This window comes from Stegastes partitus, unplaced genomic scaffold (genome assembly GCF_000690725.1).
Source record: "Stegastes partitus isolate 25-593 unplaced genomic scaffold, Stegastes_partitus-1.0.2 Scaffold302, whole genome shotgun sequence".
NCBI lineage: Eukaryota > Metazoa > Chordata > Actinopteri > Pomacentridae > Stegastes > Stegastes partitus.
In genome coordinates this window covers 16,328-39,818 of record NW_007578033.1, presented here as the reverse complement: position 1 = coordinate 39,818, position 23,491 = coordinate 16,328, and the positions used below count along the sequence as shown (strand labels likewise).

The 23,491-nt window shown below is 41.7% G+C and overlaps 1 protein-coding gene across 1 annotated transcript; it reads left to right on the top strand.

The window, feature by feature from the left end:
- Positions 1–1,841: 1,841 nt before the first annotated feature.
- On the top strand, positions 1,842–21,794 carry slc25a25b (solute carrier family 25 member 25b). Its single transcript, XM_008283196.1, has 10 exons — positions 1,842–2,407; positions 11,880–12,006; positions 12,845–12,932; positions 16,356–16,467; positions 16,958–17,116; positions 17,251–17,403; positions 17,493–17,600; positions 18,477–18,644; positions 18,737–18,887; positions 19,388–21,794. Exons 1-10 carry the CDS (start codon positions 2,090–2,092, stop codon positions 19,570–19,572), a joined length of 1,569 nt encoding a protein of 522 aa, XP_008281418.1. The 5' UTR covers positions 1,842–2,089; the 3' UTR covers positions 19,573–21,794.
- Positions 21,795–23,491: the final 1,697 nt, after the last annotated feature.

The following is a 23,491-nucleotide window of genomic DNA, read 5'->3' as shown; positions in this document are numbered from 1 at the left end:
CATGGGACACCAGCTCAACCAGGTGAGCTACAGCAGCACCCTCTCTAAGCAAATACTTTTTAGCAAAAAAAAAAAATGTAAATTTTGATTTTGGCATCTAGAACGAAGCTGCTTCGAGAGGCTACAGAAGTCCAAAAGGTTTTGCAGAGATGACATTTGTAGATGGAACCATAAATGCCTGTGGATATGCCAAAATTACTGGCAGACAAGAAGACTCCTAGTCTGTAGAAGCTCAGAAGAAGAGGAATATTCCAGCATAACGATCCAAAATACAATCTCAAAATTGCGTAAGAGCTTTTAAAAACAAAGAAAGTAATAACTATGACCTCACTTGGATCTAGAAGAATTTAAAGGAAAGAAAGAGTAACAGAACACACCTCCCCCAGCAAAGATCAGAAAAAACATAGTCTGTTCAGGATGGCAGCATCTCTTTAGTAATATGTACAACACTGGTATCCTTCGTGCTGTGGAGGATTGAATCTGTCATCAAAAATGAGGTGGACATCTGAATTAGTGAAAAACACATTTAAGTGACTTTGCACAGGAGTGCACACACTTCTGTTGTGTCCTGTGTAAAGGCTGTACTAACATTTACCCCGTGTGTCCAATACATCCACCCATCCATCCACTGCTTAACCCCCAGTAGGGTCATGGGGGGGCTGGAGTCTATCTCAGCTGACTCAGGGTGAAGGCCGGGGATGCCTGGACAGGTAACCAGTCTGTCACAGGGCTACACAGAGAGACAACCAAGCACACTCACATTCACACCTATGGACGATTTAGAATCACCAGTTAACCTCAACATGTTTTTGGACTGTTGGTGAGTTGTTTATTGAGAAGGGATGATGTGAAGGTGATGAAGAAATTCTCAGCTGATAGTATCTTGTTGATTTATTAAAGTTTTTTGGAACAAATACAATATCTCAGATGCCTGGGAGGATTCAAAGCCAAAAAGAATCACCCTCCAGACCAACCTTAACCACTGGCTTATATAGGGGAGTTTTTTTACGTAAAACTAGCACATGGTTCATACCATAAGGGGAGTCCCATTCTCTAGACAGTGTGGTGACTCTCCTTCAGCAACCTTTGACCTGGTCGCTCCAATCTTAAATCTTCAAGACCCATGATTTCAAACCCAGGTGCAACCTTTGACCTGGGGACCCTTTCAAAACCCATGATGTAGAATATCAGATACCACAGGAGGAAGCTGGAGAACGTGGAGAGAACCCAGGCTGCACAGGGAGAACATAGGGATTCCCAGGGAACCAGGGATCCTCCAGCTGCGAGGCCACAGAGCTGACGACTGAGCTCTGGAATCCAATACATTTTAATACAATTTCCAACATTATCTCAGCATATCTCAAACGATAGGTGGCGCCAATGTGTCGCGCAATTCCCGTGCTTTAGCGAATGCCTTATTCTACAGTCTAATATTTTTATTCTTTACCTTCTTTACCTTGATTTCGTATTCGCATATGTAAACTAAATTTTATTTTTTTTTTTTAATCCATGGCATTTACGGATTATTCCCTGAAGGCGGGTCACATGTCTCCAGGTTGCCACGTCCATCTTTATACAGTCTATGGTCTCCAGGCAGTGCTGAACCTTTGACGGGGTTACGCTGGAATCTCGCGTTACACAGCGAGACTTCAGCCCGCCGGTCTCTCGGAGTCACACATCTTTATGTTGATAGTAGACGGCAACTGAACGACACGAAAACATCAGAAAAACATCGTGTTCCCGGTAGAACAAGAGCGTTGTGTTTTTTCGTGGTCTACAGTACACGAGCTCCGTGTGAGCTCCACGGGAAGCTTTTCATCAGGACCGGACACTGAGCGCTCAAAGAGCCGGCCAGCCGAGCTCACCGAGACCGGTGGAACTGCCGGACGTTTGGCTGCTCCGGAGGACTCCGCCGGTGTTTTGGGGGGACAGAGTTGGTTCTGGAAGACAACCGACCGCGGGGTGCTTTTGCTTTCGAGCCGGCTGCCATGGAGGGACGGTGACGTTGAGGGGAGCGGCTCACCGGGCTCGTCTAGCGGCTCCACTGTCGGGCAGCACCGGCTCGGAGCAGACAGAGGGCCCCACACACATGATGCACCAGCACGGCTCTTTAATGCCCCCTTTGCTCGGTGATGTGATCTGTAAGTGCCGCTCAGCAGAGAGCCATCCAGGGGTCGACCCAGGCGGCGGCGGAGGTGGCCACGCCGAGGACTCTTCCTCAGTTCCAGGAGCGGTCCGCCGACAGCCGGCACATCCATGTGACATATGCGGAGGGACGGAGCAGGAGCACCGGCTGAAGGTGCTGTTCCAGGTCCTGGATGTAAACGGGGATGGAGGCATCTGTATCAACGACCTGACGATCGGGCTGAAGAAATTAGGAGTGCATCGCACTGAACATGAGCTCATGGTAAGAGGACACATCTCTGCTTTTCGTGTGAGGGAATGCTTCTGTTTCAGTTCCTGTCCTGCTCCATGTACAGGTGAACTGTACCTGGTCTAAGAGCAGTCCGACGATCCAAGCAAACATTCTCACTGAGGGTTTGGGATTGTCTTTCCTTCATCAGGGCTCAGTGGGAGCAAGATGGATTGTCTTTTTTCTCCAGTGGCTTTATTCAGAGTTCCACATGTTATAACAATAATATTAATAATAATACATTTTATTTGTATAGCACTTTTCAAAAATACTCAAAGTCCCTCTACAGGGCACAAGATAAAAACAGAAACAAACAAGTTGAATACAAATTTTAGATTTTACAGATAAACTCCTTCTGACAAATGTTACTTCGGACTCAATACTAATAACCAACAAACAAAACATGAACAACAACACATGCAGCTGACCATGTCCTCTTCTGATAGATCCATTTCTATAAAACTCTATAAAATCCTCCTGTCTATGTTTGAAAACATCTTGTTCCTGTTCTCCTTCTCAGAAACACAAGGGCTGAAAGAATTGGGGGGAAATCTCTAATTGCACTGTATCCAGCAGCTATTTAAAGTCTAGTTTCAGTTCAGTGTTCACTGTGTATCAGGTTGAAAACATGTGATGGGACATGAGGTCCAGGGTGACTATCAGAGGAAGATATATTATTTAAACTATTGGTACCACAGTTTAAACCCGCGGTCAGATGTGCTACATAGTTTGTATCCTAAATTGCAGCCTTTGCAATTTCCTCCTTACATCAGTTACTTTTAATTTTTAAATCGATTAATTGTTCACTCCGAGGACAAATGTGATGTTTTTTTTCCCACTACTTTTTTTTTTGCATTTAGCTGACAGAGGTTCATCAAGCCTTCTTCATTTTTACATTAAGTTTAGTTCAGTGAAATGTTTCTGAAATGAATTATCTACCCAGAATGTTTACATTTTTCTGCACTCCCAGATACAATGGATCATTCATTTTATTTCATTACACATGGCATTAGGATCTGAAATCTATTTTGTTTCACTAGCGTGTTTATGTTGGAACGGCTGTACAATATTGGAAATATCTGACATTGAGATATTTCGTTTTTCTGCAATATAAATATATGTACAGTTGAAACCAGACGTTTACATACACTGTCTAAACAGACATAAAACCTTCTTTTTGTCACTGTCTGACATTAAATCAGACTAAACTTTTCCTGTTTTAGGTCAGTTAGGATTACCAGAATTATTTCTATGTGCTAAACACCAGAATAATGAGAGAGAGAATTTTTTATTACTTTCTTCAAAGTTCAAAGTTTTCATACACTAAGATTACTATGCCTTTGAATGATTTAGGAAAGCCCAGATAATGATGTTATGGCTTTGGAAGCTTTTGATTGGTTAATTGACAACCATCCATTATCTATACACCACTTAATCCTCACTAGGGTCGCAGGGGGCTGGAGTCTATCCCATCTGACTCAGGGTGACGGCAGGGGACACCCTGGACAGGTCACCAGTCTATCACAGGGCTACACTTAGAGACAGACACCAAGCACACTCACATTCACACCTACGGACAATTTAGAATCACCAATTAACCTCAACATGTTTGTGGACTGTGGGAGGAAGCTGGAGAACCTGGAGAGAATCCACGCTGCACGGGGAGAACATGTAAACTCCATGCAGAAAGATCCTGGGTGTCCTAACCGGGATGCAAACCGGGGATCTTCTAGCTGTGAGGCCACAGTGCTAACCACTGACCACCGTGCATAATGCCTCATAATGTCAGCGAAAAATGTATCTAACTGAACAAGTAAAAATTTCAACCGTGTTTTGCCTGGTTTTATGTAAAGATGGCGATGTCTTTATGGCAGCCAGCATTTTTGAAGTCACAGCCTGTAGGCCTCTGTTTTGTGTGATATTGAAAGAAATGAAACGATTTCAATACCTAAAAGACAAGCCGACTAGTGGTGTTGTATAAATGCCTCCTTATTAGCTATGGAAATTTAAATATGTTTAGTTGTAGATACTTTTCAGAAATAGCATCTAAAGAAATTCTTCCATGACTTCATTTGAATGTCTGGATTAGAAGCAGATCAAGATGATGGAAATCTCTGTTTCTCTAGAAATTTTGCTCTCTGTTTGTTGAGGACAGTCACTTAATATTGAATAGTGATACCCTTCACATGAGATGAAGTTACAGGATTTACCCTCAGCAACTGACTGAGAATGAGATTTCAGTGTAGCTCAAAATATCTTCCTCTGTCATTTGACAGTTTGAGCTTTCCTTTAATCACACTTCACAATCAGTGTTTAGTATTCTGCACAGTTCATTGTGATAAATATATGCACAAGGCACACTTGGCCAAATAGTTCCACTGCAGTTCCTGTAACGATTGCCTTCAGTCGGCTTAACAGGACAAAGCCTGAAGCGTTCAGTTACTGTTTAACTACATAATGTCAGGGGTGATGTGCAAGATGCCAGTCTCTATGTTGCTGCCAGACGTATCAGTATCTCAAAAGAAATAAAGTTACTTATCAAGTATTACACTCATTGTGTTTAGATTAACCAGGCATCAGTCGGGTGGAGCGGGTTTGCTTGCTGCCATGCTTCCCCGGGCTATTTGATGAACAGAATTTAAGTTAGTTGCACCTGATGGTCGAGTATCAAATTCAGTGTTCAGTTGAACTGCATTCCGGTCACTTTTATGTAAAAGTTGCTTACGGTACTAAGGTACTTATTATTTCACTGTCACACCTTGTAGCATATCAATGCCACTTTCAACATGGCACAACCCTAAACTGCATGTAGTCACATTAACAGATGAGTCATTATGTGTCAGCTCAGCGAGTTTAGGGAAGGTCAGTAGCTTGACCACCTCAGAATCTCTTGAAACTTCGTAGGAATGACATTTGGCATCTGAAACTGACATCTGCCTTTTTTTTTTAGCTGAAAAACCAACAGTTTCATAATTCTTCACCCAATGGAAATTTTCAAGAAATCATTTGCAAGTGGGAAATTGAACAAGACACCACGTTCAGATGTCCATATCTCTTGAAGATGTTTTGAAGTCTCTGGTCAAATGTTTTTAGTGAGTCATCTTGTTCATACTCCAACAATCAGTATGTAGGGTCAGCAGCAGAATGATTCTAGCATGAAGACATTATGGAAGGATAATGAAACTTGTCACATCAGTAGATGATACTTCCATCTCTTACTTTCCTAAACTTCATCAGCCTACCCATGATTCAAGACGTCCATCTGGCTGTTTGGAAATTAATCACTTTTTTACCTGTGTCAACTTTGATTGGCCATAACTCCCATTTCTACTAACATATGGAAGCTTTCTAAGCATCAGTGATGTCATTTAGATATTATTTCCGTCATAAAATTTGTCAAATAGTTCCTGTGTATCAGAGATATATTTTTCGTAATTTTTGGAAAATCCACTTTATTTGCGATTTTTGAACAAATCCTGAATTTGATGTAATTGCCAGTATTTGCTGCGCTCTCTCCATTCACCAGAAACTTCAGAACATCTCCAGAAAATGTGAAGACCCCAGGACGTATACGTCAAGAGATATGGATGTCTAAAAAGTGGCATCTCGTTCAATTTCCAACTCGCAAGAGATTTATCAAGAATTTCCATTGGGTGAAAAACTCGCGTTTCGTATGCCTTGTCTGAAAAGGAATTTACTTACGTACACCACCATGTATCAGATCTGCATAATGCCTGCTCAAGTGATAGTCTGACAGGTCTTCAAACAAAGAATGAGCAGCCACCACACAGTTTGTATTTTTCTTGGTGGAGCCATTTCTGCAAACAATAATTCTGAAAGGTCTGAGCCATAAGCAAAGCAAATGTTCTCTGCAGCTGCAAGAGTGAACACAAGATTTTTCATGTACTCCCAGCAGCTGATGAACAGTACACCCAGCGGAATACTTTTATTTTTGATGGCAATATCCCCACAAGAATAGGAAATTCCTTTGTGTCCAAGTATTGCGTGGCTAATGTGGCTAACGGTATTAGTTTTAGTTGTGTGCCTACAGGTTAGGACTGGGTGGGTTACTGTGTTTTCATGTTGCCTTTTGTGCCTCGGTGCAACCTAAACTCAGCTGGCGTTTTAGTTAGTATACCCAGATGGTACTTGTGAAAAATAAATGTTCAGGAAGCAATTCCTAAAATGGTTACACGACAGCAGTATTCAGTGTTCGTAACTTTCACCTTACTACGTGAAGTGCTATGAGATGACATATGTTGTAAATTGGCACAATATAAATAGAACTGAATTGGATTACATTTAGTTCTGTTTGAATAGGTATTTGTGAAGTGTAGCAGGCTTGGAGCAGAGAGTCACAGACAAACACGTTGTTGGTTTTCATGGGGTGCATCCATAATGTTACACATATTATATAATGCCAGCTTTATCCTTCAACAAGTACAAATGTTTGTTACTCAAGTATGAAAATCTCTCATGCTGTTTTAAAGAGACATTCTGTCAATAATCAGTTAGTCCAGCTCTAATTTCTGTCATCAAGCAGCGCAGCATTAAGTAACAGTGAGTCAGGGCTGTGGAAAGCAGCAGGAAGCCACCAGGATTTTTTGAAGAGATGGAGCTTCTTTGCTGCGTCACACTGTAGTTTTCCTAGCAGGAGCAACCCAGTATGTGTTGAGAATAAAAATGCAACTGAGCTCAGCCGTTGGGTCACTGGATTGCCTGCTGGACAATGACAGCGTGCTTGGAGTGACTCAGAACGAGTGCAGAAGGATAGCGGGGGAGGGACGAGGTAGGCAACACTCAGCAGATTTTCTGCTGTGAGGAAGGTGTGACTGAGGGGAAACCCTGCACTTTACCCAGCCCCCTCCTCCTACTCTGAAGGCATCAGCTAATTTCCATGCAGCTATCTTGTCCTCCATTGGCTGGGGGGATGGTTTTATGGCTGCGCAGTCAGGCCTGCCAGTATGGACTGCAGGGATTGGTCGGGCTGGGCTGCAGTGAGGATGCAGGTTTCTGGAGGCTCTCTTTGCTGTGTGTCTCTGGATGCTGATACTGAAGCCGGCAAAGTGGCAGATCCTGTTTGCTGCTGATGCCATTGTTTCCTCAGACTAAACATGAAGTATTTCCAATGTGAAATTCTTCATTTGATAAACGGAAAAGTAATCGCACTTCAGAGGCTGTACGGCACATTTGGCACCTTTGGTTTTATCCTGCTGCAATAGATGCCCGTGGATCTGCACCTGGACGTCTGTCAGCGCTGTGAGAAAAGTGAGAAAAAGACATAGCAAGAAGCTGAATCACAGAGACACTGAGCCGAAGCAGTGGCGTCAAGTCCTCTCTGCAGTCCCACGTTGTCTTCAGCGGACCTTCCCAATCTTCTTCTGCTAGTTTGACTTTTTTCCTTTCAGCAAGAGTGGCGCAGTTAAGCGTTGCTGTTGTGTTTGAGCAGAGGGCAGTAACCCAGACACAGTGAGAGCCAGTTTGACGATGCTGCAGGACATGCTGAGTTTCCTATGCCAGAGACTTTTTGGCAGGACACAGTGTAAGCCTGCTGAAACTCAGCTGCCTGGGGAGAAACAGACCGGTGCTACTGGAGACCAAGCTGTTCTCAATGGAAAGACTGTACACTCCTCTGACAATACAGAAGTCAGCAGGAGTGATGCTACTCCAAAGAAGACCACAGTATTAATTATGGTAGCACCACCTACAGATCCTCAACAGGTAGGATGAAGCAGGTAGAGAAAGACCTGTGGGGACAATAGATGGCCAGATGTAGGCCTGCTCTCAGCTGCACCTGACAAGATAATTACTAATCAACTTTCTAATAAGTCAGGTGCATGTCTAATATGTTTAATCAGCAGGTGGTCAAACCTGAAGGAGTTTCTTAAGGCTCTGAACATCTTTGTGAGGTCTTTGCTCCAGAAATGAATCTCAATCAAACAAACAGCCAAATATTATAGCTGTCAGTCTGGAAAAAGACTAAATGATTGTGATGCTTGAGGAGTCCAACAGGACAGAGTTTGTGTGTGTGTGTGTGTGTGTGTGGCTGATAGACAACACTAATGTGAGTTTTACATGCTAAAATATTTCATGTTTCATTGATAGAAGAGAAAAGGCTTCAACAAAGGAAAACTTTCCCAGCAGAATGAGTGTCCAAGTCTTTCTGGTCCTCCAAGTCCTTTTCTCAAAAACTGATGGTTTGCTATAAATGATTTAGGTTTAGACATTCATGTTCCTGACAGGATCAACAATTATACTGTTGATGATCATCTGCCTTAGTGCTCAGTGTTGGTTGAATGAACTTCATGCTCTTTTCCTAAACACACTGCGGCTCCTCATTCAAATATTTCCACTTGGCAGCTGTTGCTGTCGGTGCAACCACACTGATGTTTTGGCAACTGCGCAGCTCCGCTGGAGCTGCTGGAGATGATGTGTTTTGCTTGAAGGATCCCCTTTCCCTTGATCAAAAGAGAGACGTGCGCTGCTCTGTCAACTTTTGTTTATTCTGTTCACCTTACATGCTCTGCTGATCTTTACTTCTTTACTTGAGGCCTGGGTGATAAAAACGAGCCATATGTACCAGCAACTGACACATCATTGATTGCAATAAGAAAACTGTTCAAAGTTTGACTTAAATGCATTACATGCAAATCGGCCTGGAAACCCATAATGAACAGAACAAGTTCTGTTGCATGACAAACCCCAGTGGCTTTGATAAATCTACCTAGAAATAGTGAATGTGTGTGTTTCTATCTTATTTTTATTTTTATTAGATTATTTTTTCTGGGCTTTTTTCCCTTTATTGAACAGGACAGTGAAGAGAGACAAGGAAACGTGGGGAGTAGAGTTGGGGGAGGACATGCAACAAATGAGCCGCTGGCTGGACTGGAACCACGGCCGCTGTGTCGCGAACTATAGCCCTGGACACGGGTCGCTGTCTGTTGAGCTACTGGGGCGCTCCAATGTTTCTATCTTAGTTTAGTTTTTGCACTTGAGTTAAGGCACTTCTGTCATGAAACAAAGTAATTTGTCAAGATGGCTCTCCACTTGAAGGTGAAGCAACAAGTCTTCTGTGTCAAGGAGACATCCCCAGTGTTGACTGTCTGGTCTTTGGCCAAATGAGGCTCATGTCAGAGACTGATGGAGTTGAATGTTAACCCAGTGTGCTGATGTTCTGGCACCATTATAGAGAGTTAACCATTAATCATAATCTCGCTTATGAGGGAAAATCAAGAAATCAGTGTGCATGTGGTAGAAGTGGCAATGTGGCTCCATGATTTGTAGGCACTGATCAGGCAGGCAGCTTTGGTCCAAACACAGCAGGGCACTTTGCATCTACTTGAATACATGAGTGAGACTGGCTTATTGAGTTACTAATTTCACCTCTTAGCTTGTATGTTTCTGAGAAAAGGTATTCACCGTAGTTCTGCTTTCCAACAGAGGCAGCAGCTTGGTGTGTGTCTGTCACTGGTTCCTCAGTGTTAATATTCAGTGTATCCTGTGGCCACTCATTACCGGTGCAGTGTACGAGTGCTCCATCCTGTGTTCATTGCTGTTCACTGCATTGAGCTAGTGTCTCCGATAAAGTAAAACTGTATCTTCAACTGTAACAATGAAAACTGAATGTGTGGTTTTAAAAACTGTCACTATTTTTATTTTACAAGAATACAGTAAATGGTCCGAGTGGCTGAGCAGGGAGGTCAGTGGTTCAATGTCATGTATGTGTTTAACAACTGAAAACCCACAGATACTGTTTCATTTACTGTGGTTTATAGAGGAAAGTATTCAATCCTCACATTACAGGAACCAGTGGATGTTCCTCACTTTTGTTACATCATTTTTTTATTATAAAAATAGTTTAGATTTGATTAGTTTTCAGTCTAAGTACTAATAGAATTGTTTCAATGTGCCTACACAGGGCTTCAGACTGCGACCAAAACGGTCCTGTTTTGTGAGAATGCGAGTTTAAATTTCATATGGTGGCATTGTGAGAGTGAATAATGATCATCAGGCTGATCTGGTTCCTTCCGTCAGCACAGGTAGCTGCTGCACAAGATGTTGTTGTTGGAAATATGTCTTCCACATTGACTCAGTCCCTCTCTGTCTGACGGGTAACAAAAACAAGTGAGAGGAGGAGAGGGAGAGGTCCGACACACCTGATGATAAAAGTGTTCAGGTGCAGGCAGACAGATCTGGAGTCAGTTAGGAAGACAAAGTATCCCCACATTCAATCTTGAAGGTTCCAATTTTAACAGTGATCACAGTTTTGACTCTATAAACATGATCGCCAGTGATATGCACATTTAAAATGCGCTCAGCTCGTAGAAAAGTCCGTTCATTTAAAAAAACTCTGCTCATAGAAAACTTTTCAACATGGGCAAACTTGTGTAGGAAGCGCTTTCCACTGTTTTTCAACAAATGTTTGGTCGCTCACCTGTCAGAGGAGCTGCACTGCAGCTGCCTGGTAGCATCTATCAGAGCAGCATGTGAGGCGTTTAGGGAACATCGGTAAAATGTAGCGCACATGTTCAGCAACTGTTTAGCCTGTGCCCAGTTAATGAGTGATATCAGAAAAGGACTGATGACAAAATAAATATATTTTCAGGATAAAACATTTTACAAATATCAACTCCTGCATCACTGAAAATCATTGCAACTTAACTAAGTTATGCCAAAACAATTATTTATCAGCTGCCTGGTGCATTAATAGTTGTGGCAATGCTGATCCAAAATAATAGGGTGGGGTGACCAAATCATTAGCTGGTGCAACTAACCAGGACAGTTGGTAGCACTGGAAAAGTAAGTCTGGAGCCTTTGACGGTATTACCGTATGCACGATACAGTATATAACTGACAGGGTCCACTCTGCAGCATTGACCATGTCTAGGACACAAGCACTATTTTAGTTTTTTTATTGCAAATGTTTTACTTTATGCTTGTGCTCCTGCTAACAGAGAAGATGGTTCAGCAAAGTAATGCTCAGATGCATTCTGTTGATTTGTTCTTCGTCCAGCACACTCCCTGAGGGATGGAACAGCCTGTGTGTGCATAGTCACACAGCTAACACTGTTTCCTTATAGAAGTCATTCCAGTTGGTCAGGCAGGTTTTAGGAGCAGAAAGTGCCCTGGATTGTCTTAGATGACTAATAACCTGAGATATGTGGCTGAGTCAACATTGCACAGATGGTGAAGGTGATAGAAGCTCCGCACTCTGGCCCCTGCTGCTGTTTGTCACATCACTCTATCCACAAAGCAGCATTGCTGTATTTATGCAGAATTAGTTCAAGTTAGTATCCTTTACAGACGATGCTTTCTGTTCAGCTAATGTACCATGCTTACTGAAACTAATTGACATTGCTTAAATACAAAAATGATCCACCAGCTTTATGAGTGTCTTCCTTGTGTGTTTTTATTTCAGTGGACACAGGTCTGTCAAAAGTATGTCCTGTCTTTTCTTGGCTTACAGAAAATAGTGAAAGCAGGGGACAAAGACCTGGACGGACAGTTGGACTTTGAGGAGTTTGTTCATTACCTAAGAGACCACGAGAAAAAACTGCGGCTGGTCTTCAAGAGCCTGGACAAGAAGAATGACGGTAAGAATCTTTTTACCACTTCGGTTGCAGGTCTGCTGGTGGGATTGACAACAGATGAAATGAAATGAATGAAAAATACTTTATTTATCCCAGAAGGGAAATTCAATTTCAAGATTGTGGACCAACATTACGAAATAAAGGGATAAAGAAGCACTTCAGTAAGTGCACTTCCATACTTAAATGGATTTAGACCTTTGAGTTCGTCCACTCCACAGAGTTGTCAGGAAAAGGTTTCTCAGTTAAAAAAGATAAATAATTCTGTCCCATGAGCACAGAGGGAAAAGTGCATATAAGCCAATCGGTGCCATGGCATGGACTTGCACAGTTGTGAAGTGTTGCCATGCTGTGCCCTGCAACCAAGGAGGAGTGATAACAGAGGGATGGTATGACTTCCTTGATTAATAAATTCATTCTCGGACACCATGGTTTGTATTTCCCTCGCTGCACTCCACTCTTACAACCCTGGCATTGCTACACATCAGGCTTGGTTTAAAGTGATGGTAGATTCTGGTGGATACTTTGGTCTGTGGTTATTCGTTAGGGAAAATTAAAGCTTCCAGCATTAATCATTTACAATGAAGACAATGTCAGACTGAAGATGGAGAGTGCAACCAGTTGACAATTGTGTGTGACATCAGGCAACATTCATATAGTTTTGGAATTGAGAGCATGTTTTCAGTTTGTAATAAGATTTTTTCAGACTTGACAAATTCCTTCAGAGACGCACAAGACATGATACAATTCTGATTTGTAAGCTGACCTGTATGTGTAAAATCTGTGAAATAAACTTATGTTGTTGTTCTTTTTGATAAATAACCAAAAGATTCTTGTGGTGCAGGCCGAATCGACTCACAAGAAATCATGCAGTCTCTGTGTGACCTGGGAGTGAACATCTCTGAGGAACAGGCCAAGAAGATTCTCAGAAGGTGAGATTAATGCTCTGATCTATGGTCCACTTAATGGATTGTAAGTTGCTGCTTGTGGGTGTGAGAAAGATTAAAACAAAAACCCATGCAAACTACAGGAAACAGTGAAGTGACAGTTGGACCACTGTTTGTTATATATGGTGATGAAGTTAACAGTTAAAACCTTGTCAGACATGCACCTTTTAATGTAATAATGTGGGCAATATGTGGGTCTCATGTCTGGATAAGCAGCTCAACTACCAATACATCATCAGACCAGCAGCTTCCCTCAAATTTTCAATTTCCATCCATGCTGACTGCATGAATTCAGAAACAAATAAACAGAAAGTGCTTTGAATAACACAGGTGAGCAGCTGTGAGTCCCTTACCCTAATGCCTTCTCATTCTATACTTGCACCTTGTTGGACGTCATAAAATCTAGCAGGGCACTAACTGTAGTTGTAGATTGACTGTGAAGTGAGGTGAGTGTTTCTTCATCACTGGTGCTGTGATTGACAAAGCAGAGAGCACTGCTTTTCCTTCATGCCATTTTTTATAGCTCTGTGTAGTCCTTCAGCACAATCACTGCTCCCTCTCACACACCAAAGGCCTGTACTATGAAGCTAGTTCAACACACCCAGGATATCTTTTCGTTATCTGGCTGCAGTAAATATAACAACTGCAGTCAGGCTAGGGGTCACCAAAAGTTGGTTTCAAATTTCTTGCTGTCAGAATGAAAGGAAAAAAAATAGCAAGCAAGGAAAAGTGGAGACCAGTCCACTAAAAGTCTCCATCTCTCATATCTACTGTATGCTCATCAGGGAAACAAAGAGGTTTAATTGGAGCTCTTTGTTTCCCAGGATCTTCTATAAATGGCAATGCCATTTTCCTAGATGGTCGGTCTAGCACCTAGGTGCTGTTATACACAATGATCTGTTACCTTAAATTTAACCTGCTCCAGGGCAGCATAGGTGTGCAGAGTAAGTTACTGGGATGATGTATCCCAGTAGAAAGTGAACCACCATTGTAGCCCTGAAAACCCAGAGTTTCTACAAGGCTCTGACAGCCCAACAGTCACACTGGACCAGCATTTGGTACAAAGCGGTTGAGATTACTGGATTCACAGTCAGATCACCCAAACTGAGACTGATGGAGCCCCAGTCGCACTGCTGCCCTCCTTTTTGTACATAGGTCATATTTAGACTAGACTCATTTTGTAAAGATTACAGCTCGCCATGTTGTTGCTCCACAAAACTGTAGTGCAGTGATTCAACGGACTGGTTCAAATCATCAACTTTCGGGTGACGGCCAAATTCTCTGTAACATTGGAATGTCTTTTAGTAATAGACCAATCAATCAGTTGGCCATTAAATGTCATTTTGAAATAACTGACATCAGGAAATAAACTTATGATATAGGCCACGAGATCACAAGATCATCTTCATGAGATCAGTCAACAAGAAATGAATGTGGAGTCCACAGTGGGGTTCGGGGCAGCTGAGGCTCAGGTGCTAGAGCAGTTGTCCTCTGATCACAAGGTTGGTGGTTCGATCCCCCGCCCCTCCACAGTTGAAGTGTCCTTGGGCAAGACACTGAACCCGAAGTTGCTCCCAATGGCAGGCAGCACCTTGCATGGCAGCGCTGTCACCATTGGTGTATGAATGTGTGTGTGAATGGGTGAATGAGAAACATTGTAAAGCACTTTTGAGTACCATTAAAGTAGAAAAGCGCTTTGTAAGTGCAGAACATCTACAGAGGAGGCAGTCTCGTTAGTGTAATTTCCATACTCAGTGTTAGTGGCCAACTAAAGTGACATTTTCAATGCCTGACCATATAGAGAGCTGGGTAGCTGATGGCCGATATTTAATAAAATCATGTTGTTTTTGGTTTTTAGCAGCTACAGTGTATACCAATTTGTACACGTCACTAATGTTTATGTCTTGCCACCGCAGTACACCTTCTGTGGGACAATATGTCTCTGTACCTCCGTCACTCAGTAACTGCAGGGACATTCTTGTGAAGATAACTATACAAACTACACAGTAGAGACTTGCACAATGCGTGGTCTTCCTAGGTTTTCATGTGTTTTGATACACAGATGTGCATGTTAGAAGTACTCTTGATATTGTACAGATGGGGGGTAGTGGTGACTCTTCCCTTAAACCTAAAGTATAAGAATTGTTCTATATATGGAAGAATCTGTATGTTAGTTTTTACTTCTTGAGTTTTACCTACTTTCACTGTGAACACATATGTTAATTTGTCATGGACATCATGGTGGAACTTGAGTCAATCAAAGTGTGTCTTGTTATCTCAGTTAATGTCATACAGAGGAGTACTACAAAGCAAGTTTGACATATCCAGGTTTTCTTTGTGCAAGTTGGCTCGACAAAAACTAAACCCCCATGCAGTGATAACAACCATTACAACTTTCTTCGTCAACTCAGGCTTTCTGCTTTAAACTCTGAATATGTTCACATAAAACGCACCATGTGACTCTTCTTCTGCACAAAAATGATCATGTGCAGCTGCTTCAGTCAACATGTTGTTTTAATGAAGAACAATGAGGAATGTAAAAAGTTACGACAATGAAAACTGTTAAACGTGTTAATATATATATTTAACTCATCAATGCAGCTGATTATTATATATTAATATTATATTATTATATTATTATACTGATATATATATATTACATAACCTGTTCCTGACCAGGTTAGCTCCACACCACAGTTACCATGGAGCTCTAGCGCCACAGCATCAGTAACCATGGAGACCTAGCAGGTTAAAAAAGAGCCACTTCCGTGACACTGAAAACTCACTGACTTTAAACTCGACATACCTGATAACCCACTAATCTGGCTTCGTAGTACAGCCCTCTGGGGTGTTATAGTTTAATTTAAGGATATTTTACATAGAATGACAGATCTCTCAGACTGTCACAGTCTCTGGTGTTTGCTGCTGCTCGTCACGCCTCAGCTCCATCCAGACATCCAGGTTACAACTGCCTTGCTCATTTTGTTGTGGCCCTGTGTGTCCTTGTTTGTTTTTTCTAACCTTCTGTCTGCCTCTCTGTGTCTTCTTTTCTCTGGCTGGTCTCAGAATAAGGAGGGGTCATATCTGGGCCCCTATCTTGTAGTAAGTAGTAGCTTCTACGGTCTGCTTGCTCAGCCAAGTTTTTCACTTATCTTACAGGACAATGCAACACATGTCACATTGGCAAAGCCAGGAAATGTAGCGATGTTATGCTGATTCAGTTGTGGCACTGACAGCTCAAGAAAAGTGTCCTAATTCAAATCACCATAATTTATAAAGCAAGCTATTGAAACAAATGTTATGAGATGAGATGTAATGGTGCTTGTGAACAAATAGTTTGTTTCTTTTATCATCTAAAACAGTCACATTTCTAACACTGTATCTGCTGTGTTCTTTTTACATGCCCAGTATGGATAAAAACGGCACCATGACAATTGATTGGAATGAATGGCGGGATTACCACCTGCTGCATCCAGCCGACAACATTCCAGAGATCATCCTCCACTGGAAACACGCCACAGTATGGACTCTTCTTCTCTGTTCAGCAGCAGCATAGCACAGACACAAATCTCTCTTTTTTTGTGCTTAATGTTATTTGCAGCTGGTGTGTAAGTCAGTTTTACTGGCCAACAGTCCAACATTCAAAGACATTCAATTAACAAAGTTATGATCATTTTTGCTCTACCGGTCACCTTCTTATTGTAAAAGCTTATCATAATTTAGAAAAGGCCTTTTAAGTATTTTGCAGCAGTCTGTGGTAGCAAATAATGCTGCTAAATATTTAAAGCGCTACTAATAATTCTAGTAATGAATAAACTGGTATGGCCAGTGGTGAGACAAGTTACATCATTTTGTAAACCAGTTGCTGTAATACTAAAATGAATAACTGAGGAGCAGACAGTGCATTCCACTGCTGCATTTGTCCTGTAATATTTACCCCATTTTGTTGACTACTATGCCTTCAGGATGGTTTTCTGTCACCAGACTGAAAGTGTGTGCTACCTCCACAGATCTTTGATGTTGGGGAAAGTTTGGTGGTGCCTGATGAATTCACAGCAGAGGAAAAGAAAACAGGCATGTGGTGGCGACACCTAGTGGCTGGAGGAGGAGCCGGCGCTGCGTCTCGAACCTGCACTGCACCACTGGACAGGCTGAAAGTGCTAATGCAGGTGAAAGAGTTAGCAACACTCATTTGTTGAGCTTAGATGACTAATGAACAGGTGACACTTTTATTAGAGAGAACTGAATAAAGGGAAGTGAATCCTCTCGAAACATGCTGACTGTTGGTTCTTGGTATGCTCAGGTTCACGCCTCCAAGAGCAACAGCATGCACATTGCTGGTGGCTTTGCCCAGATGATCCGAGAGGGTGGTGTGAGGTCACTGTGGCGAGGCAATGGCATTAATGTCATCAAAATTGCCCCCGAGTCTGCTATTAAGTTCATGGCCTACGAGCAGGTACGCACAAATATAGCTCTGACTCCAATAAGCTCTGTTTCTGTCCGTTTTTGTTGTTGCTCTACAAAAACAAATGTCCTGTCTCACAGATTAAACGACTGATTGGAAGCAACCAGGAGACGCTGGGCATCGCAGAGAGACTGGTTGCTGGCTCTTCAGCAGGAGCAATCGCTCAGAGCAGCATCTATCCCATGGAGGTGAGAGACCAAAGAACAAAGAAAGACCTCGCCTGAATGATATTTTTAAGTGCTCATTAATATTGTGTTCATTCTGCAGAAACATATGACTCATTCTGTTTGTATGCAGAAATAACCAAGTGAACGTTCTTGTAGTTTAATCGTAACAACTGGACTTGCTTGAGTTTCTTGAAGACGTTTCACCTCTCATCCAAGAGGCTTCATCGGTTCTGACTGACAAGTTGGGAGTTCCAGATACTTATATCCTTAAGGAGCCATGAACACTCGAGTCAGGTTGAAGTGCTGGTGATTCCCGTAGTCTGCAAGTTTTCTGGAAGTTCTTTCGTACTCCCGCACCAGTCAAAGGGCGTTCTTCCCGAAGTGTGTAGCAACATGTCTGTGAAGATTCTCAGTCATCCAGGTCATGGTTATTCTGGTAATTTAATCATAACAACTGGACTTGCTTGAGTTTCTTGAACTTACACGAGTCTTACACTCACCCAAGTGTTAATGGCTCCTTGAGGATATAAGTACCTGGATCTCCCAACCCGTCAGTCAGAACTGATGAAGCCTCTTGGATGAGAGGTGAAACATCTTCAAAAAACTCAAGCAAGTCCAGTTGTTACGACCAAACTACCAGAATAACCATGACCTCGATGACTGAGAATCTTCACAGACAAACCAAGTGAACACTTTAAATCTTGTGAAAACTTGTGAAACTGGACTGACCTTCACACACACTCAGACCTTCAGCTATTTGCAAACTGTGACCTGGTCAGTTTTGTAAATAAGGCTTATAACAGCATGTCTGTGCTACTGTATCCTAGTTTACTAACGAGCGCAGTGGAGGTTTTTTCTATCTGTCAGAAGGTCTAAAATAACTTCCTGTCCTCCCAGGTTCTGAAGACACGGTTAGCCCTGAGGAAGACAGGTCAGTACTCCGGCATCTTAGATTGTGCCAAACAGATCCTCCAGAAGGAAGGAGTGGCTGCTTTCTACAAGGGCTACGTTCCCAACATGCTGGGCATCATCCCCTACGCTGGCATCGACCTGGCTGTCTATGAGGTCTGTGGGTCTCGTAGAAGATCTCTTGTGGTTTCTTGTTTGTTTGATTTTTAGTTCTTTCTGACATTCTTTTCTGTCTTCTCTGTTGTCAGACTCTGAAGAATTCCTGGTTGCAGCGCTTCGCCACAGACAGTGCTAATCCAGGAGTGTTTGTGCTCCTGGCTTGTGGCACCACTTCCAGCACGTGTGGTCAGCTGGCCAGCTACCCACTCGCCCTCGTCAGGACTCGAATGCAGGCACAAGGTCAGTCACTACAGAGATCTACCACACTGTATAGCGGCTGTATATTTAGAGAATATGAAGAAATGGTTGTGCTTTTCAGGAACATTCCAAATGATTGATTACTATTATTAAGCCATAACCAGCAATTATGCAGCAAGATTTTATCACTCTTATCCGAAGTATCTCCTATTTTCTCCCATGAGCATGAGGCTTGTTCTCAGGGGACTTCTAACCCAACCACACAAACTACACACATTGTCGTTTACTTTACTTTCCCAGTGGGTGATGGCACCGGCCAATCAACTAACTCATCTCTAAATCATTTTCTGACAGCATTTTCAGTTATTTTTGTCAGGTGTTTGATTTGATTCATGCATATTCTCCCATTATTTCTTCATTAAAGACGAAGGGAGAGGCCATGAACTTACACATGCGTAGTGTGTGATGTTTGAGGACTTGTCTGCTGTAAAAAAAGTGTTTGTTGTGGTGTAGGTGACCATGTGTCCCTTCTGTTTCCTCAGCTACCCTAGAAGGAGGCCCTCAGATGAGCATGATGGGCCTGTTCAGACATATCATAAGGACCGAGGGGCCTATGGGGCTCTATCGAGGGCTGGCACCCAACTTCATGAAGGTTATTCCGTCTGTCAGCATCAGCTATGTAGTCTACGAGTACCTCAAGATCGCGTTGGGGGTCCAGTCAAAGTGAGGAGCGGAAAAAAGTGGAAGAGATCAAAAGGCCAAAGGTTTTTTTTGCTTCTTCTTTGATGATCGACTTTGTGGATCTGTAAGACGCAGGCAGCTGAAATTCTGCACATTTCAATCAAATGATCAGACTGCAGGGAATGAAGGATCGAGCTGAGATGAAAAAAAAACCTGCAAGGAGGAAAGGTTGATTGAAGTGTCTATTGGTTGGGGTTGTTGTTTTGTTTTTTGTTTTTTTTTTAAAATCATTTGCTTTAGTTATCCATCAGTCTTGGTCTCAGAAGACAAAAGTTTATGGTGAATGACTGGTACACTAGTAGTGTGTGCATGCTGGTGACAATGTTATGTCTGCAGCAGTCCTGCTTGTCTGTGTGAAAGAAAAAATGTTTGTCTTGAAGGGCTTTGCTAAGGCATTTTACTTCCCCTCTGGAAGACTTGCTACTAACCACCACTAACACTGACTCTGCACAAAACCCATGAGGATATGACCACAGGTTTTGTGCACGTAATATGCATCTTTATGTAGATGTAGATGTGACCCACAGCTTTGCTCTGTGTAACGAGGCCCCCATGGCCAGAAGCAGCCAAAATTAAATCATGAAATTAGTAGAAATATATTCAGCCTGCAGATAAAGAACCACCTTAGTGCCATCATTTATCCTTACTTCTGTTACCTTGCATGAAGGTTCTGGCAGGATTATAGAAGTTTTGGCTTCCAGGGCATAGTCCTCCTCGAGACGAGCAGACGATATGCCATGCACAAATAACTATCGAATTATCAAGCAGAATTTTGTCTGAGGCATTCTTCTGCACATCGAGAAAATGGAACTAAATTGTTTGCAGATATTTACTTTTTTTTTTCTTTCTTTTTGCCTCATTGTCTCCAGAGAATCAACCTTTACTATTACCAAAGTAAGGCCTAAATGTAACATTTCCAAAAGCATTTGGTCATGAAAAAGCCCAAATCACTCAAAAGCACATCAAAGCTTCCAATTCGACTCACCTCCGTCATGTAGTACAACTACATTGCTACGTCTGAGGACCTGAAAGTAGCACAGCTGTCATGTCGTTTTTAGTTCCATTCAATATGTTAGTCCTTTGGGGTGTCAGAGGCATTGCAGCTAAACAGGAAGTTTTCAAAAGCAAGAGAAAGGGTATTCAGTTAAGTTTAGTTGTACTTCTTTAGAAAAAAATTAAAAATCTATCATTTGAAATGCAAAGCTGAAGGTTTAATGCTGTCTGAGCTGTCATGCAGTCAGAGGTAGTACACTGTGATGGTCCTTGATGCACATTTGTAGAGTTTGTTGATTGACTTTTGGCTTCGGCAGAATTGCTAAATAATTTCCTCACTCTTAACATTTTAAGCAAGATGATGTAACTTCTACTGTACGACTGCCACAAGATTCACGAGTCAGTTGCTGTGACCATTTATGTCCATGAACACATCTGGTGGCGTGGCGTTACATCACACTCGTTGTGCTGACTTGCAGCACAACTGCTCTCAGTACCCTGAATGTGGATTTATTTCATTAGACATGTATACGTACATGGTGGATTTGGCTGCAATCAGTCACAATTTAGGTGAGGACAAAAATACAACCAAGAAAAGGTGCTTTTGCTGCATATGTGTAAAGACAAAGTTAGTGACAAATGAAATGGAATATTAAAATAATCTTAACCAATTAAAATGCATACAGGCCTTTACATACCTTCACAAGTAAATTTCCCACAAAGAGACCCAGTGTAGAGAGCAGAGCAAGTAGGAGCGGGTGATTGGTCACAACAGAGCTGGAACATGATGCAGACGCTTACTGTGATGACGTCAGTTAGTCAGCTCCTTAGAACAATGAGATGCAACCAAAGGCTGAAAACAGCATGCCTCCTAATACCAGTATTTAGCTGTAACATCAGTGAAATGTTTATCCGTGAGCTGCTAAAACGTTAAGCAACAGCAGCACATTAATCACTGCAGATCCAACCAGGCTGTTGATTTCTTCTGAAAATAATAGAATAATTGTGTCTGTCTGGCGTTTATCTGTAACGTGAGTGACGGCAACAGAAAGAAGGACAATAACCACAAAAGAAAGGCTGATATGAGGTACTCTGTCACCTTTTACACCAGAAGAGGTTGTAATAGTGACAGTTTTATAGGCAGCAGCAGTTAGTGATAGAAGAGACAGATGCTTTTGAGAACTTTGTACTGCCTACTACTAACTAGGGCTGCATGCTATATTATTATGGTGTGCAATGGTCACACCACAGAAAATGTGATGTAAAATAGGACAAATTAACATTTTTGCTGCTTGATACAAAAAGAAACACGTTTTCATTTTCCTCAACCAATCTAGAAAAGAAGTCTTGTTTGATTATTTACTCAAATTTATAGGTTCACAGCGTTTTGTTTTCGTTATTTCTTTAAAAGACATGAAGTTTGTTGACACACAGACTCCACATAAGCTACTGCAAAATAAGTGAGGATCAGGAGGGGAACACCAAAATGAAAAATTTGGTTGGCAAAAAGAAATGCAATGTAGTCCACAGCCCACAAATATTTTCAATCCACATCTTTTTCACTATTTCATTCACCTGCAGTAACTGAGTGGAGACTAGAGGCTTTTCTGTGCACAGCCTCCCAACTAGCTTCTACTGTAGCCTGCATGTGAGGTGTTCAGAGAACAGGTCTAAGTTGTAGCGTCTATTCATAAACAGACATAGAGCAAGTGAGGAGTTTCAGGTACAGTTTAATTCATATTTAGCCTTCAGGAGATGATCTAAATTCCAGTGCAATTTATTTCACATGTATATTAGCAGGAGTGGAGCACAACATGGAAGTACAAGCAGTGCTCTATCTAAATGTGAAAGTGCAATAAAAATAATTTTCTAAAATAAATAGTGATAAATAATGGTGATCTTGATATTGATTAAAATAACCAGAATTATTATTTTGGCCATAATCGTGCAGCCCTAGTCAGTTGTATTGAAATGTTTTTGGATGTTTTTGCCAGTGTTACACCACTGATACATGTTCCACATTGCTTTTGAAAGTTTTGCAGAGCAATTTTTTAATTTTTTTTCTAACATCATGCAGCCCTACTTCTGCATCAGCAGTGGTTACAATAGAGTTTTGAGACTCTATTAAGTAAAAGGTCTGACTTCTAGTCACAATGGCAGAAATGTCCAATTAACACTTTTTCTTCAGTCATCAAGAAGGAAACATGTGCTCTGATTTTACTATCATGTCAACCAGAGCAGGTCAATCCTGAAGCACAGTTAACCTTGATTTACTCAAAACACATCACTAAATGCTGGCTGTTTATTTATTTTTGTGTTTAATGGTGTTAATTTACAACAGTACTGTAGCAGAGAACCTGTGTGAGGCTCATCAGATAGTAAATAACTGAACCAAAAAAGAACTCCTAATAGCTGAAGTTGAAACTGGACGTTTGTTCAGTGTCGCCTAGAATAAGAAAAGATGTATTAGAACTACAGATTTGAAAATAATTATTAGACCACTGCGAAACCCTGTTTTTGCCTCTGTAAAGAAAACAATGTGGGCTAATAATTATTTCCAAAGCTGTACATTTTTACTGCTATAAAGATAAATGTGTCTGGAGGAGACGCCACACAGAGTTCCTCTCTTCATCATACTGATGTTGTTCTGCTTTGATACGTTCTTTTTTTTCCTGTCGTGTAATGTTTCCATAGTTCAGAAGTTAATCTTATCTACTAACAATTGTTCAGAAGCTTCACCTCTATTCTTCCATAATTTCCCTGGTATGACTCAACTACCACTTTGAAAATGGTTTAGTGTTTTGTTAGATTCATATGATGATAGCTGCTGATTGTATCGGCCACAGAAGAGACTCTGACAAGGATTTGCAGGTTAAATGTTTTAGACATTGTTGGCTTAATGAATATTTCAC

What these genes read in the sequence shown, in the direction of transcription:
- slc25a25b (XM_008283196.1), top strand. Translation starts at nt 2,090, where the DNA reads ATGATGCACCAGCACGGCTCTTTAATGCCCCCTTTGCTCGGTGATGTG. An exon ending in GCCAAGAAGATTCTCAGAAG is followed by an intron (nt 12,933 to 16,355) that starts GTGAGATTAATG and finishes TTACATGCCCAG; the next exon opens with TATGGATAAAAACGGCACCA. An exon ending in AGTTCATGGCCTACGAGCAG is followed by an intron (nt 17,404 to 17,492) that starts GTACGCACAAAT and finishes CCTGTCTCACAG; the next exon opens with ATTAAACGACTGATTGGAAG.